Source organism: Mus pahari, chromosome 11, assembly GCF_900095145.1.
Source record: "Mus pahari chromosome 11, PAHARI_EIJ_v1.1, whole genome shotgun sequence".
Classification (NCBI taxonomy): domain Eukaryota; kingdom Metazoa; phylum Chordata; class Mammalia; order Rodentia; family Muridae; genus Mus; species Mus pahari.
Genome location: NC_034600.1, coordinates 43,413,385 through 43,431,312, shown reverse-complemented (window position 1 = coordinate 43,431,312; position 17,928 = coordinate 43,413,385). Strand labels below are relative to the sequence as shown.

Genomic DNA, 17,928 nt, shown 5'->3' with positions numbered 1-17,928 from the left:
GCATGGGGAGAGAGGGCGTGCCACACCCACTCCAGTGGAGTCTGCGTGACAAGTCCAAAAGCTTGGCCATAGTCCTGCAAAAAGTTTCATGGAAACTGGTCTCCTGGAAGTTCTTTGGCATCCTGCATAACACAGATGTGTTTCAGATTTGTCCCTGAGAGTTTTGCGTGCTTTCCTTCAGTATTGTTTTATTATAGATGCCCCCAAGGAATGATTTGACAAATAACTAAGTTAGATTGAACATTGCTTCCTGGCATCTACCAGTATCCTAGGCAGTTGTTGAGCCAACCCTGGGCTTGGAATTTCGTAAGAATGTTACTCATTCAGACGAAATGTCTCCAGTGTTGATAGTGAAAGAAATCAGGCATTGCAGTTTACCGGATAGGAGCTAGAAATCTCAGGGCTAGTTCAACAAAGTAAACTTAGAATTCTCATTACAGACATGAATGGCAGCCTACATTACATAATAGTAGAAAGAAGGTGGGTTGTGGTTTAAGGAGGAACTAGAGTATTGTATTATTCATGAAAAGGTTAGTAGAAGGGAACTTCCGTGGTACAAGTTTTTCACTAGGCCCAGAGGAATAGCATAATTAGGTAATTACCAAGGGACCCCTGGTTGTGGGTTAAACAATAGACTAGAATTGCACCTGGGCGTGTATTAGCCCTTTCACCTGGCTCCTGAGAATAACTGACTTTAGATAGGGCTGATCTTATCTCAGTTGTAAACACTGCCTAGTTCCTGCTAACTTTTTTGAGACAGGGTGTCACTGTGTAGCCCTAGCTGTCCTGGAACTCACTCTGTAGACCAGGCTGGCCTCGAACTCAGAAATCCGCCTGCCTCTGCCTCCCAAGTGCTGGGATTAAAGGCGTGCGCCACCACTGCCCGGCACCTGCTAACTTTTTTTTATGTGTTTTCCCTATGGTTTTAGAGCTTTATTGTAGAAAGGCAGAGATAAAGAGAGAAGGTAGAACAAGAGAGGCCATGGCCACGTGGAGAGAGGGGGGAAAGGGGGAAAAGGGGGGAAAGGAGAGCTAGAGATAAGAATAAGAGGTAAGAGCTAAAGAGAGCAAGGAGGGGGCCTAACAGCTCCTTTTATAGTGGGCCAGGCTACCTTGTTGTTGCCAGGTAATTGTGGGGAGGAACATACCTGGCTATTGCCCGGTAACTGTGAGGGACGAGTCTAGTCAGAATGCCAGGAACTTGGGACATTGTGTGACTTATAGTCACAGGATTATGGAGTTGGGGGTTCTGTGATGTCAGGCGCCTATGTCTATCTAGGAGCATGGCTCACTGTTCTGTCTCTTGTAGAGTTTCTACTGGGTCTCTGGAGTAAGTCTCACTAGACCAGAAAACAGACTGCCTTTCACAGTCTCACACTCCTTTTACTATGCCTGTTTCTATTATGAAATGTTACCATATTTTATATATCTCACAGGATCTGAGCTGTTCAAATATAAATGCAATTGATTCATTATAAGCTCTGCCATCTTTTCCTTCTTTTGTTGATAATGTGTGTATTCCTTTCCTTTTCCTTAGTGCTTCCCTTCTTCTGTTTTTCTTTATTACATTTTCAAATCTCATATATATATGTATATGTATATATATATATGCATATAGATTATATTTACATCATTTCCTCCTCACTATCCTTCTTCCACCCCTTTCCATACCTCCCTTATGTCCTCTCAAATTCATTGCCTACTTGTCGTTTCCTTTTTTTTCTCCACTAATTTATTTATTCACTTTACAGCCTGATTGCGGCCCCTTCCCCCTTTTCCTCCCAGTTCCACCCTTACATGCCCTCCCCCCATGCCCTTCCCCTTCTCCCCGTAGGCCTAAGTTAGTTGACTCAGTAGATCCTCTTATGGGGTCCTTGACCCCTCCAGCTCCCTCATTCCTTCCCCCAAGTCTTCCACAAGACTCCCTAAGCTCAGCCTATTGTTTGGCTGTGGGTCTCTGAATCTGTTCTCAGCAGCGGTTGGATGAAGCCTTTCAGAAGACAGTTATGCTGGGCTCCTGTCTGCAAACATAGCAAAGTATTATTAATAATGCCAGGGGCTGGCTCTTTCCCATGGGATTGATCTCAAGTTGGGTCAGTTATTGGTTGGCATTTCCCTCAACCCCTGCTCTGTATTTATCCCTGTATTTCTTTCTTTTCTTTTCTTTTCTTTTCTTTTCTTTTTTTTTGTTTTTTTTGTTTTTTGTTTTTTGTTTTTTTGAGATAGGGTTTCTCTGTATAGCCCTGGCTGTGCTGGAACTCACTTTGTAGACCAGGCTGGCCTCGAACTCAGAAATCCGCTTGCCTCTGCCTCCCAGGCGCTGGGATTAAAGGTGTGTGCCACCACGCCCGGCCCTGTATTTCTTATAAGCAGGACAAATTTTGCGTTGAAGGCTATGTGAATAAATTGTTGTCCCCTTCCCTTCACTGGAAGTCCTGTCTGGCTACAGAGTGTCTTAGTTAAGATTACCCACAAAGATTCCAGAAGAAGCTGAGTAGCATGACTTACTTTATTATTGATATATATATATATATATATATATATATATATATATATACACATATATATGTATATATATGTCATATGTATGTATATATATGTAAATATATAAATACAATATACTGAGATCATTTAGTGATACTCACATGTATATGTTTTAGGCACGATCACTTTGTATTTAGATAACCAATTGGAGGACTCAGCCAGGGGAAACAAATTCTCCTTCTCTCATCAGTTGTTAATTTCTCTTTATCTAGGGGTGGCACCCAGTGAGATTTCCCTCACCTGAGTTGGCATGTCAACTGGTATTGGTACTGTTTGGATCTTGTTTAGTTAAATGTATTGTTGAAATTTCAGCATGTAGTAGTTTCCATATCAACACAGAAGACACAATCTCACAACCCAGTTCCTGGTCCTCTGGATCTTAAAAATCTTCACCCCCTTTCCCATCATGTTCCCTGAGTCTTATGAGTAGGGGTTGTGCTGTAGATGTATCATCTAGTACTGGCGGCATATGGTTGTTCTCTGCATTTGACCAGTTGTAGCTTTCTGTAATAGTCTCCATCTGCTGAGAAAGAAAGAAAGAAAGAAAGAAAGAAAGAAAGAAAGAAAGAAAGAAAGAAAGAAAGAAAGAAAGAGAGAGAGAGAGAGAGAGAGAGAGAGAGAGGAAGAGGAGGAAAAGGAGGAGAAGGAAGAAGGAGGAGGAGGAGGAGGAGGAGGAGGAGGAGGAAGCTTTTTTGATGAGGTGTGAGAGCTACACTTTCCTATAAGAGTAAGTGTTCTTCTGGCTTTCATCACTAAGTCCTTCCCCATATATTTTTTCATTAATTTTTCTTACATCTTGACCCCAGTTTTCTCCCCAACACCCTACTCTGCCCAAATAATATTCACTTTCCTTTATGCAAGGCCTGTGTTCCAATAAAACCAGAGTTTGGATGAGAGGTCAAGACTGCAGACCTTCCTTGGCAGTCACTCCTACTGACAGGATTCTCACATGTGTAAATCTTTTAAGAAAAATATTGCAGACAGTGTGAGCGACCTGCCTTGGGTCCAGTGATGTCATAGGGACCACCCGCTGTGGGAATTTTCCCATCTCTTTCACAACATTTGAACTCAGACAATGGAATCCAAGGCCACCCTGAAGAAGAACAGGAAGAAGTATCATAAAGTAGCTGCTCGAAGGCTGGAGAAAGAAGTAGGCAGATGACGGGCAACCAGGCAGGCCGGTCCAGCGGTCATCCCGTTTGCTGGGTCCTTGAGGTGTTCGCCCATGGCTTCTGCTTAGGCCAAGACCTTCTCAGGGCAGTCAGTGTTCGTCTTCCTCCCGGTTAGTTCACAAGTGACTTTGAAAGGGCTGCAAGTAGAGTGTGTTAAACTGCTCCTCTTATTTCTTAAGCAGTGGTGGTGGATTAGAAGATAATGCTTATTGCTAAATGAAGCTAATTCAAAGTGCGTTCTGATTAAACGTCAAAGTAGAGAAAGATAAAGCAGATTTCATCACCTTCACTATCCAACAGAGGGCACACAGCATCTAAAGCATTTCACATCTAAGTGACTTAGGAAAACAAGCCTTAACCCTGCTCTCAGCCTCTTGGCCCCGATTTATACTAAAGTGCAGCTCAGACACCCAGGGTGTCCTTGTTTTTTGCTTTGTTTTTGTTTTGTTTTGTTTTGTTTTTGCATTTGTTCTTAAGGCCATCACTTCAAGACCCTCAAGAACAAGAGAACTTTAACCTGCTATAGGATTTACTTTTCTTAGGACCGTTGAACATCATATATGGCACCTCAGTGTTCTGCCCAGGCCAAATGGCCAAACCACAGTCTCACCATAATCGCTCTAAGATTAGTTAAATTATTACCAGATGGATTAACTAAACGGTTAGTTTAACTAGTAAACAAATCAGTTAAACTATTACCAGACAGAAATCAAGGCCCCCAAAATGGAGGGTTCTAAGAGGGGGTGCAGTAAAAATTCTACCAATGCTGTTCTCAAGCATCTAAGGCTGGGGAGCACTGCAAAGTCATGGGCATGATGAAAGATCCTTTCAAAAGAGGCTGAAGTATGTGTGTGGTGTGCAAAATGGCTAGTGGGTAAGGGCTTTTGCTACCAGTCCTGACTCCAAGAGTTCAACCTCTGAGCCCACATGGTGAAAGGAGAGAATCCACTCCCATAAGTTGTCCTTTACATATGCCATAGTGTGTGTGTGTGTGTGTGTGTGCGCACACACACACACACACACACACACATGCATACCTTAATAAATAAATGGAATTTAAAGTAATTTTAAAATAGGGCTCAAGAGATGGCTCAACAATTGAGAGAGCTTTCTGCTCCTCTGGAGGATCCAAGTTCAGTTCCCAGCACCCATATCAGGTGGCTCACAACTGCCTGTAACTCCAGCTGCAGGGCATCTGGTGCCCTTTGACCTCCTCTGGCCCCTGCATGACATGCCTAGCCCTCCCACATAGACAGACACAAATTCACAGAACCAAAATAAAATAAAACAAATCTCTTTTTTAAAATCAGCTTTGAAAAGGACACAGGAAGGAAATCAGTCGGAAAGTTTTGACACTCATCTATTTCCTAGCCACAGTCTTCAGAGCTTCTTAGTCCTGCACTGGGGCAGGCCAGCAGTGTGTGTTGCGACTTGTTTTCCCTTTCAATCCGTCATAGACTAACATTCTTATCCAATACAAATGAATATAACAAATAATTAAATAACAAAGGTATATAGAAGACATGCCTAACTTTTTAGTAACATTGAACAAATTATGTTTCATTTAAAAATTAATATAAATAGAGCATTGCTGAATTGCTGAGACTTTTCGAATGCTGACTTTCAGTTTCTGTCTTTGTCTAGCTTCTAATGAGTCATAAACAGGTCTCAGACCAGCACAAATTTGTCAGCCACACTTCAAGAGGTACAGACAGTCTCTAGGTAGTGTGGCTTGTGAATCTGCCTGCAGGTGCCTGAGCCATGAAAGACAGCCCCCAAGAGACAATCAAACACGTGGTGTTGGAAGCACCAGGACAGCTGGTTTATCAGGTTCTCCTAAAATACAGGATTGTCACAAACTTCTTTCAGAGTAGCTAACAGGGACAGCTGAACAACACGGCAGAGAACCGCAAGGCCCAGATGCGACATGAGGAGGGGCCGGACACAGGCTGAGCACCGTGCACTTGCTGAGACTCGCACAGCTGCTGTAAAAGCCCATCCAAAGCAAACATAGCCCTCCCCACAGCAGACTCAACAGAGTAAAAACCGACACCCAGAAATCAATGAGATGGCCCAGCTCTACGTGTTACACAGTCCACTGTCTTCAAATCCAGGATCCCAAATACAATAACAAATGATACTATTAACTAGCACAGGGGTCTAGAGCCAAAACCCAATAACTCATTATTACAAACCTGCACGATTCTCAGAAATTTCCAGGTCAGCTACAAAAAGGAGTTGCGAGCCTCTCCTCTCAACTGAACTAAATCTCACCCATGTCCAATTGCAGTGTTAAATCCTTTTTCCCTTCAGCACGGCCAGCTTGCCTCCTGAAGTGTCTAAGCCAGGGGCTTCTCAGAGGGAACAGGGCAGACGGTGTGGTCAGGCTGAAGGAAACATGAAGTCTGGAGCCAGCACATAAGGATTTAGGGGCCATCTGCTCGCTGGGTAATCTAGACAGTCTTTAGCTTCAGTTTCTCCATCCATAAAACAAGATGAAGGGGCGGCCACCTCCCTGGAAATCCAGATGAAAATGTTTAGCCATCTGTAGTAAAAGCTATCCAGTTGCGAGTCCTTTCTGTAAAGAAGTTAGCTGGCAGAGATGTTCCAACCCCACCATGCTAAAACTGGCTTTTGCCGTTTACATCTTACTTGCATCCAGATCATGTTTACAAACCACCCACCCTCTTCTGTTCCCAGCATCAAGAAGATATGGTTAAGAACAGGTACGATCAGGCCCACCTGGCAACTTGGAAAAAAAAGGCACACGAGGGATCAGTTCAGGGCACATCGGTAGGATCGGAGGTCGGTTGACAGTGCTTGGGTCACTTGGGTGGCGCTAACAGGTTTGCCTTTATAAGGCTGTGGCTTTTCTCATGTTCTCTCCTACCATCTCACCTTCTGCTCTCCTTGTTCAGCAGGAAGTCACTGGGTGAGTCTCTTTTGCTCAGTGTTTGGAAAGTTTCGTGTGGCTACATGGGATACTGCTTATCCAGGGCCGGGTGCTGAAATGAGCTTATTAACATCCGTGCTACTGCATTCAGTTCCAATGCTGTGGCCATGGGCAAATGAACCACTCTCAGTTTATCTTAGTTTACTGTATAATTGCTGTGCCGCCTTCTTCACAGTTAGAGACATGAAGATACAAATGATCAAGGAATGGGAATTTTGAAAATCGCTTAATGCATTCAACTTACATACTGTTAAACTATGCTATATAATGAATAATATTAACTTCCATTCTTATTTTTCTTATCCAAAAAGAATTTTGTAAGATTCTTCTGAGATCTACCAGGCGTAACAGTTTTTGTTTTTGTTTTTTTAATAAAAGACAGATTTCGTAAATCTTAAAAAAAAATTAAAAGTTTTGTAAGTTTTGGTAAATGTTTCTAGAAAAAAATTGAGGCTCTTGTGCCTCATCTTATCTAAGTATGTTTGAGCCTACATTATAATGTATGTACTTGCATACATGGAGAGACTCCCGCAGAATCCAGACTGTGATGGATTGAGGGTGTATGAAAAGACCTGGCATTGTGTTGTCACCTGTCACTGGGAAGAATGATGAAATGCAGTCCTTTTAAAAGACATTATTAAGGTCCTGGGTAAACATGTGGTCATTTTCAACTAAAATTGAGTCAAAGAGAGTTTGAGTAAAAATTTGTTGCCAATATTCCTCTTTAATAGCATTATTAAATCTTTTAAAATGTAACTAAAATTTAACCAAATCTGGTCACATTTAAAGGAAATGGCAAGACAAGGAATGTGCATCCTATGAAACCCACGGGTTTCTCTGGATGACATTCACATCACAGCTAAGTCACACTGTAAAGCCATGAGGATCTGTGCAAGGCTCTGTCTTTCTCCATCGTAAATCCATCCGTGCCCCACTGAGAAGCAAAGAGGAAATAAACACAATAGGTACCATATCAGGCTGAGGAAACTGTTAGAGCATTGGTTCTTAATGCTGCGACCCTTAATTATAGGTCCTCATGTTGTGGTGACGCCCAACCATAACATTATTCCATTGCTACTTCATAACTTCATTTTGCTACATAATGCAAATATCTGATATGGAGGATATCTGATATGAGACTCCCATAGGTGTCATGACCCACAGGTTGAGAGCCACTGCTTTAGAGCAAAGAACAACTTTCAACTGTCTACAACTCACTGGGGTCTCCTGGCCTGCGTATCTTTTATTCCTTCACCAGCTGTACCAGGAATCTGCATGCCGAAAATGAGCTCCCCACTGCACACCGACAGCACCCGGAAGTTCCCCCCCCCAGACTGATAGAGGCTTTGAAACCTTGGGTGTGAAAAATCTAACGTCTGGGATGTGTAAGGTGAGAAACTTGCAAGAACAACAAGAACCAACCCATCTTCACAATCTCCTTTATCAACCACGAAGCAAGCAGTTTGCCTGTGCTCCTTAACACCGAAGCCCTGTAATTATGAGGTTTTCTTCATGGGCTCTGGTTTCCCTGGTTGCTGGGGTTTATATGTCTTCAGAGTGTAAGTATCCCATACTCTTGGCTCATGTGAAATGATGTGAATCTGTAGTGATTGTGTTGTTATACTGTAAACCGTGTTTTCCCCTCTTACCTGTTTTGGTTTATCCAACTGCTAACCGGAAAAGGTATACTAAGTATTGATTGAGAACCGTTGTTGTTTTACGGGTCTTAGAAAGGAATATAAGGGTAACGGTGCCTGCTGCCAGAGGAACTCGATGTCACTGCTGATGGTGCCTGCTCTCGATGTCACTGCTGGATCGTGTAAAATCTTTTGGCTTACTTTTGCAGGTTTCCATACTGAAATTATTGGAGGACGAGAAGTACAGCCGCATTCCAGGCCATTTATGGCTTCCATCCAGTACCACAGCAAACATATTTGTGGAGGCGTCCTGATCCATCCGCAGTGGGTGCTAACAGCTGCCCACTGCTACTCCTGGTGAGTCCCCTGTGCTTTTCCATGTACGTGGTTGCCTATGTCCAGGATGAAGAACACACATAGGATAAAGTCTAGTCAATGAATTAAGTACAGTAAGATTAACAAAGGCGATAAGAGGACAATTAAAACAATCTACTCTCATAGGTCATTTAAATTGCATGCATCGTTTATCTCTGGAATGTCTCATGCAATGTTTGCCACAGCAGTGGACCGCAAGCAACTCAAATTGCTCAGAGGAAGCCTGAGGGCAAGGGGAAGTTATCGTCTCTTATTTGGTGGACTTTTGAGAACTGCTGCTTCTATTTAGGTATTTCAGAATATTTGACACGTTTAGTAAGCAGAGATATATCACAGAGGACGCTGTGAGTGTGTGCCCTGGTGCTGGATTTGCACATCCCTTACTTCCTCAGCCTTACCCTTCACCCCAGAACTCTGAGGTCCACGCTCTGGAAATCACAGCAGTAAGAGGCAGGCACTTCCTGAGGTTGGGGGAGCACAGTTATAGAAGGTTTATAAAACATGACGCAGAACAGGATTATTAGTCTTGAGGATATTGAAAGGGAAGCATTCCAGACTGTGGAGGACAGCCTCCAAGTCCCTTTCAGCTTAAGATGAAGTATAACATCTATCTCAGGTTGCTGCAAAGATAGCCAGTAGACCCCTGATGTGGCATTCACTTGAGTATTCTGAATTTGTTTCTTCTGTTTCCATATTTGCTTTTTAAAGCTTGTCTCCCCGTCCTTTCTTCCTTACAACAGTACAGCGTTTCACTAAAGAACTTATTTTAGGGACTGGAGAGATGGCTCGGTGCTTAAGAGCACTTACTGCTCTTATAGAAAACCAGGGTTTGATCCCCAGGACCAAAATGGTGGTTCACAACCATCAGCTAACTCTAGTTACAGGTATCCAATGCCTTCTTCTGATCTCTGCCTGTACCAAGCATGTATGTGACACGCAAACATACATATAGGCAAAACACCCACACACAAAATAAAGTGAATAAAAGCAATAAAAAATAAGCAGGCATGGTTTCATATGCTTTTAATCCCAGTATTCAGGAAGCAGAGGCAGGCAGTCTGTGAGAGTTCAAGGCTAGCCTGGTCTACATACTGAACTCCAGACTAGCCAAAGATTGATAGGCACTGTCTAATATACATATAAATACACACACACACACACACACACACACAAATATTGCCAAAGATTGTTATATATACATCAAAACCAGCTAAACAAAACAACTGACTTGCTTTTCCCTGCTTTGGGTAGTATATGGTTGTGCCATTTTAATGGAACCATGTTGGACGCTCAGCAGCCTGAAAATAGGGAAAGGACACCCCTTCTGTTCCTACAGAGTGAGTTGCTGGATTCCACCACCACATCCTCACCCACCCTTGCACGTCCTCCCCACCCACACAGACTTCTCTCCTGTTCTCCGCAGCACTAGAGAATTTCCTTCAAGGCAAAGTTCGTGCCTCTCCAAATACGTGCTCACTCACAGCTCCCCAGACACAGACACAGAGCTAAGTGTAGAAACGCTCAACAAAACAAATACGGCAGAAAGCGGAAGTGAAGGAGAGGATTTGGGTTGGAGGCTAAGTGTGAAGAGTGGCATATGATGTATGAAGCCCCAGCAGGAAGGTGATAATATTAAGTTATTTTTTAAAAAAATTTGCCTGGAAGATTCAGCTCAAGAAAAGCACACTCTCAAACTGGGAGACTAATATAATAATATTGGGAGATAGTATAATAGTAATAATAATAATAGAAAGGGAAGGGAAGGGAGAAAAGAAAGGAGGGAGAGAGAGAAGAAGGGAGGGAGGGAGGGAGAACTGAAGTGTGGTCTTGGTGTTTTACAAAAGGCCTCGGAGTTTAAAAAAAAAATCTTGCTAAATATTATTTTAAATGGCTGGCATATAAACAACTCTGAAATATGTGGATCAAATTTCCTCCAAGGGAGATTTGGGTGTAAAAATGTAGACAGATTACTACTTGGAAAAATATTAAGTCTTATGAAATTCAAAATATTTATGAAACAGTTCAATGGTGGCTTCCCACAAATATACTCAAAGGCTCCCGAGAGAACAGTTTACCAAGCCAGGCCTCTCTCTCTCTCTCTCTCTCTCTCTCTCTCTCTCTCTCTCTCTCTCTCTCTCTCTTATTCCTCCCTCCGTGTCTTGTCAGTTATCCATAGTAGCACTCTGTAGGCCAAGCGGGAGGATCTCTAGTTTGAGACTAGCTTGGAACACCTAGCACGACCCCGTCTACAAAGAAAGAAAGGCCGAGGAAATACAGTAGGAAAAAAAACACTTTTGCATAATTTACTTGGACTGGTCAAAAGCAAACCTCTTACCCCGGTGCCGCCCTCCTTCCTCTCCCCTACCTAAACAAAAGGAACCCTCCGGGTGCCCTCCCACGCACCTCCAGTTTCAAAGGCAAACGAATGGAACTGTTTCTTATTTTGTTGATCTGGTGCTTGAACCCTTGGGGGAATTGAACCAGAGGCCTTGTGCCTGCTAGGCAAGCAGTCTACTACTACACCCCATGCCCAAATCAAGAGCTCTTACCCTGCCTGGATGTACATCCCAGAGCCTCCACCTATTACGTTCTTGGTCCAGCCGGGTGATCTCAATTAAGCGGTCTCTCCAAGCCGGAGCTCCTGAGTCCCTTGGTAGATCGTTGCCACGCCAGCCCCACACAATGACCGTCCACCCCACGGTCAGCCATCACAACATTCATTTACCTGGTAGAAACAAAAGTCTAAAAGCTTATAATTAACGAATCAGATTTATGTATCAATACATTCTCAACTTACAAGATGCCAATACAATAATTTCAGAACCAATTGAAGATAATAAAAGCTTTATCCCAATTATTCTAACCTTATGATATCGTAACTACCTGTGGCTGGTTAAAGCCACACTGGCTCAAGTCCATCCCCTTCTTGACCTGCCTCCTTCCTCCCTATAACTCTTAGCTCCGCCTCCCTTTCCCCTGTCCAATCACAGGCCTCCTGCTGCCCTACATTTTTTAAATGTGACTGGACAGGGAAAATCCTATCACATGAACCTCTTCACAGGTAGCCCGCTGGGCTGCTACTTTAGTGAAGGAAATGTATGAAAAGCACAGCACAGAATGCAAGACCTTAGCAAACGTTATCAACTATATTGTCATTGTGCCCTTACATGGCAGTAACCAGCAGTGAACGTGGTGGTCCTCTTGTATTGATGATGGGACAAGACTGCGAGTATTTTGCTTTCTGACAGCCAGCAACTTTTCTCTGTGTGAGCAAAGAGGGATTCCAAGACATTGGAACCCTGCCTTTGATGCCAGACCTCTGGAATGGCTTTCACCAGGAGCTCTGCTCAGCGTCAAGACAGGCTGGCCAAAGAAGCAAGATGCTAGAGAAGCAAAGAAAAGAGGGGTGGGAGGGAGGGAGGCAGGCAACACGGAAACAACACTATACTTTAGATACAAACCCAGGGTTTGGGTCCTGTATCCTCTCTGTGTGAGATGGGCCACTTCGTACCAGTCAGAGGTCTCATGAGACAAATGTAGTCCAGTGACTTTTATACTGAGAAGAGCATTGTTGGGCCCCATTGAGGCAATATTGGCAGTTGTCTTCAGCAGAGAGTGAAAGAAAAAACATACTATAAGCGATACTGTGCTTCTACTCCGTGTATAATTCCATCACTGGACGGTCAGGGTGGGACTTAGGAAACTCCATGCAAATCCCTCCGTATGTGTAAGGCCACTCCTAGGAAAACTCTCTGATGTATAAATTAATGAGCCTGACACTATTACTTCTCTTCCGTCCAAATTCATATCTGGATTCAAATAAAGAGAAAGATCAAGTGAGAGGACTCATTAAGTAAAGGTGCTTACTATGAAGCTGTCTGACCACCTGAGAGCTGACTCCCAAAAGTTGTCATGTATGTGCATGTGCGTGCACATGTGTGTGTGTGTGTGTGTGTGTGTGTAAAAATGATTTTTTGTTTGTTTGCTTTTGTTTTTTTTAAAGAGATAGAATCGGACAAGTGGTGGTGAGCACTTCTTTAATTCCAGCACTCAGGAGACAGAGGCAGGTGAATATCTGTGAGTTTGAGACCAGCCTGGTCTACAAACTGAGTTCTAAGACTGTTACACAGAGAAGCCCTGTCTCAAAACAAAACAAAAACTCTTCTCAAAACAAACAACAGACAACTAAGTAAAACCAAAAAGACAGACAGACAGACAGACAGACAGACAGACAATTCTAGACCTCAGATAATTTCATTTACTCCATGGGCAGAAAACTTGACAATGGTGGGACAGTTGAAAATCAAGGAGCTTGAGTTAGTTAGCCTGTCTCTGCAGAGACAAAATTATCCAAAACATTTCAAAGTCAATAGCTAGTCAAAGAACTGGGTAACAGCTAGTGAGCACCTGAATTCTCAGCCATTCCCCTTCACCCGAGTCTACCTTCCACAGCAGTGTTTGGCCTTCACATCTGTCAGTCAGTCTGTCTGTCCATGGGAGAGTGGTTACAGACACGCCCACGTTCCTGTTAGCCTGTTGCTCCTGGGGATTTTGGCTTGTCCTCACCCTCCAGAGCTTTGGGTTAGTAGGCATGTTGGATTTGAATTCGAATCAATCCTAGGAAATCCAATCCATATCCCCTGAGAAATTCCATTCCCGTTCTGATTTCACAATAGGCAAACTTTTCAACAAATAGAGCTGGAATTCCCAAAATAAGCTCTTTTGGTAGAAACCAAGAAGTGGTAATTGCAGGCAGTAACAGGTCAGTTGTGTGTGCTTCCTCCCACAGCAGGTCTGGGCACAGGCTCTGAGCCCGAAACAGACATCCCTTTCATTTGCTTTGTACTCCTGTGCCCCCTTCTAATTTTAAGAATACAGATCTATGTGTGTAAGTGTATGTATCTCTGCTGTACCCTGCCTCCATCTCTTCTTCTGGTAGCAAAAAATAAGAGTTTCATTTTAAGGCAAAGCTATGTAACCAGTTGAGTTACAGAAAAATTTTTAATAATCCTGCCTTTGTTTCTCATGGTGGGGACTATACTGGCATGTTTCTTCTTTCTTTTCTTGTTCGTGTGTGTGTGTGTGTGTGTGTGTGTGTGTGTGTGTGTGTGTGTGTGTGTATGTGTTGAATACAGGATCTTGTGCATGGTAGACAAGCACTCTACCACTAGGCTACATTTCTCTGTCATTTTTAGCACCTTCCTTGTTTTCAGAAAGTATTTCAAGTGGCTTTTTGGAAGTACACTACAACGGGAAATATCTATAACATGCAAATGGTTTCAACAAGTTGCCAAAACTCCCCAAAACAAAATCATTTCTATTTTTTATCACCGGCTATGAATGTGCTCGAGTGTCCTCGGTTGCTATGTAACAGACCCATGCTACCTAAAAGGAATCTCCTCAGACAGATGAGCCTGTGTAGCCTCATCATCTAAACACATAACACTGTTGGACAGATGCAACAGCACTAGTAACAGAGAACACAGACAGAGATGATCAACTGGGGCCTCCATCATGGGGTCTGACCTTGGTCCTCCATGCATGTGGCTCTACATCATCTCCCACTCTGACTGGAAGGTCCGGTCATCACCATGTTACCTCAATTTTCTTTGCCCCTTCAGGTTTCCCAGAGGTGACTCTCCCACCGTGGTTTTAGGAGCACATTCTCTTTCCAAGAATGAACCCATGAAGCAGACATTTGAAATTAAAAAATTCATCCCATTCTCACGATTTCAGTCTAGTTCCACATCACATGACATCATGCTGATAAAGGTAGGTCGATTTGCCTCCTTCAGTCCCTTCAATATTCTCACACAGGATTTATCAGCTAATTAACCACTGAGGGAATTTTGGTAGCACCCTCCTATGTTGTGGTAACTGAAATAGTCTATGAAGGCTCACATTATCCCATACCCTCTCCTGAAAGAAAAGAATCATAAATGCATATGTTTATACAAGAGAAGCCAACACTACTGCTCACTATATTGAAAAGCAACAAGTCAGAAGACCCAAGGATCCACAGGAAATGTTTTCCCCCCAAATACATTAGCAATTGAAAATGACAACAGTTGTTTATGTAACCGAGCCAAGTATGTAACAACCAAGTGACCTCAGGGAACGAGAAATAAGTTAAAACTCAGACTAGAGCACACTTTGTCCAGTCCAAATGTAGTCTAGACCATACTCCAGGGGTCTATCCAGCAGGAAATAACCCAGCCCACTAAGTCACGACCTATACATGTCAGTTCGTAGAAACCCATCCAATACGGGGCAAAGGCCAGTTTGCTCCAGACAGGGTGGAACTCCTCTATAAGCTTCCCTCCCTAAACACCAGTAATCTCCATGGAGAATGGAAAGCACATTCAGAAAAAACAACAGTCAAGATGACAGCATCGGACCATTATCAAGAGGGAGGGACACCTCCCTGAGGCAGAGGGACCACACACCCAATGAGGTCTTATTACAGAAAAAGGCTGGGGAAGAATAATTTACCTTTTTTTTTTTTTTAATCATTTAGCTTCACGCCGCTGCAGAACTGAACAAGCATGTCCAACTGCTTCACCTGGGATCCAAAAACTATATTAGAGATGGGACCAAATGCCAGGTCACTGGCTGGGGAGCCACCAAGCCAGATCTGTTAACCGCCTCTGATACCCTGCGAGAAGTCACTGTTACCATCATAAGTAGAAAACGCTGTAACAGCCGAAGCTACTACAACCACAAACCTGTTATAACCAAGGACATGATATGTGCAGGAGATGCCAGAGGCCGAAAGGATTCCTGCAAGGTGAGCATCCCTAACTGGTCCTCATATCTGAAAGCCAAGTATTGGACTAAAAGGCCACAGCATCTCCTCTAGGAGTGTGCTTCACTTGTGACAGAATTCTGCTGTGTTCTTTGTTAAAGTGCGTCCCCTGAAGTCATGCCAGTCAGCAAATGGTCACAGGTACAACATCATCTTCAAATGTGCATGACATTTCAAATGAGAATGACAGATTCCAAGCCCACGGGTGTCAAACTGAAATTCACAGTTTTGAGGTTTTCTTTTATTTCAGTGGATAATTTAAAACTTTACGTCTGCCTGGTTTTTAATTAGTAAACCTCAAAACTCACAGATTGCCAAAGGGGGGAGGGGCACGTGTACATGGACATAGGGCAGAGAGAACAGAGACATAAAATGAACAGAGAGACAAATTCATACTATAGACAGAGAGGCAAAGACAAAGAGAAGCATTCATAGACAGACAGACAGACACAGACATGAGAGTCTATTCTGAATAAGAAGCTTGTTGTTAGGTACTCTGAGTCACAAAGAAACTCAAACCCTAACCTTAGTCCCAGCCCCAGCCCCCAGCCCCCAGCCCCCCAGCCCCCAGCCCCCAGCCCCAGCCCCAGCCCCAACCCCAGCCCTAACCCTAACTGTTAAAAACACTTGAAAATAATGATGGCTTTAGGAAACTATATCTTCAGCTTGTTTCTAAGTATTTGCCCGTTTTCCTTTTCCAGGGTGACTCTGGTGGCCCTTTGATCTGCAAAGGCATCTTCCATGCCTTAGTCTCTCAGGGCTATAAATGCGGCATCTCCAACAAGCCTGGAATCTATACGCTATTAACTAAGAAATATCAGACCTGGATCAAAAGCAAGCTTGCCCCATCGAGTGCACATTGAGATTGCAAGTGGTTTTTCTGGATCTGCCAGTCACTTGCTTCTTTTTTGCGCTTGCAGACCCAGCATCTTCTTCAGAGGCAACTGGCTACAGGGAGGGCATGGCACAGTTGAGATGGATTTCTGTTCCTCAGAAATTCATTTTGTTAGGGAGCCATGCGCTTTTTTCACTTGTATTTTTAACATGTTGGTTTTATTCTAAATAAAATGTGGACGTCTGTGTTTGTCTGCATGGATGTAGAAACATCTTCCCTGCCTCCATCCATACTCCTCAAGGGGCAATGAGGGATCCACACAAGGCAGTAAAGGTACCTCATCCAACCTTGTTTGTGTTAGGATCTCTGCCAAATCATCTCAAGTTATTAGGGTGCTATAAGTTATGGTAAGAGCTTTTAAGGTGCTTTTAATGTGTTAAGTGATTTTAAAAAGACTTAGTTATCCAATAAAGTATCATCAACTATAGGTACTCATATACAATAGATCTTCAGGATTTATTCATCTTGGAAATTGAAATTTTATACTCCCATGAACTTGTGTGATTTTTAGATGTTAATAAAAGAGAATAAAGTACGATAATAAAGATAAAAATTTTAAGATACTCTGCCCAATTTCCCATACTCCTACCAACTGTATTACTGTCTAAAAACATGAGATTATTTGTAATATAGATTGTATTGACCTTTTGCCCCCAAATTCTGTTTGAATAGATATAAATTGGGTCTGAAAGTCAGAGGTAAAGGTAAACCAGCTAGCCAGGCATGGTGACGAATGCCTATGGTGACACATGCCTATGGTGACACATGCCTTTGGTGACGCGTGCCTATGGTGACACGTGCCTATGGTGACACATGCCTTTGGTGACGCGTGCCTATGGTGACACATGCCTATGGTGACGTGTGCCTATGGTGACGCGTGCCTATGGTGACACACGCCTATGGTGACATGTGCCTATGGTGACACATGCCTATAATCCCAGCACAGGCAGGCTTCAGCAAAAGTAGCTAGAGATTAAGGCCAGCCTGGACCTCAAACAAAGCTCATGTCTAAAAAATAAAAAATAAATCAGTTGGTTCTGATAAATTAGAAAATCTAGAAGAAACTAATAATATGTAACCTTCATAACATCTTACAATGAGACAATTTGCCTCTGAACCTACAAAACTCTCGTCTCTCAGATTCCAGTCAGACCATCAGTCTGCAAACCCGATCCTGCCAGGAGTTTACTGTTCACATCCAGACACATCTTTTCAGGACTTTTCGTTCAGTCATCCAACTTGAAGTATGTCTTTCAATCAGTCCAAGCTGACTACAACCGTTCACATGTAAGGAGGGAGGGCAGTGAGGTCAATCTGTCCCACGGCAAAGGATCCAGTTGTCCCCCAAAGGATAGAATGTCCCAGAACGCTAAGATGCGCTTCAGAAGACATGTCAGTATGCTGTGTGCTAGGCACCAAGAACATCCTGGGTGGCAGGTGGGCTCCCAGAGCCTTGGAATATTCAGCCCTCTGTTCAAGCACTAACAGCTTAACTTCCTGTTGAAAAACAAGAAAAACAAAAACAAAAACAACCAAACCCATTCAAC

The 17,928-nt window shown here is 43.2% G+C and overlaps 1 protein-coding gene across 2 annotated transcripts in view; it reads left to right on the top strand.

Moving 5' to 3' along the window:
• Positions 1–16,594, top strand: part of Gzmk (granzyme K) — a 53,119-nt gene extending 36,525 nt beyond the window's left edge. Inside the window, exons 1-5 of one of the 2 annotated variants that reach the window (XM_021208660.2) lie at positions 8,100–8,228; positions 8,516–8,663; positions 14,303–14,453; positions 15,199–15,468; positions 16,188–16,574. In XM_021208660.2, coding sequence (XP_021064319.1) covers positions 8,168–8,228; positions 8,516–8,663; positions 14,303–14,453; positions 15,199–15,468; positions 16,188–16,349 — 792 coding nt within the window. In that variant the 5' untranslated portion in view covers positions 8,100–8,167 and the 3' untranslated portion in view covers positions 16,350–16,574. Of the gene's footprint in view, positions 1–8,099; positions 8,229–8,515; positions 8,664–14,302; positions 14,454–15,198; positions 15,469–16,187 lie in introns of those variants that run through there. The other variant, XM_021208661.1, reaches the window with a different exon arrangement.
• Positions 16,595–17,928: the final 1,334 nt, after the last annotated feature.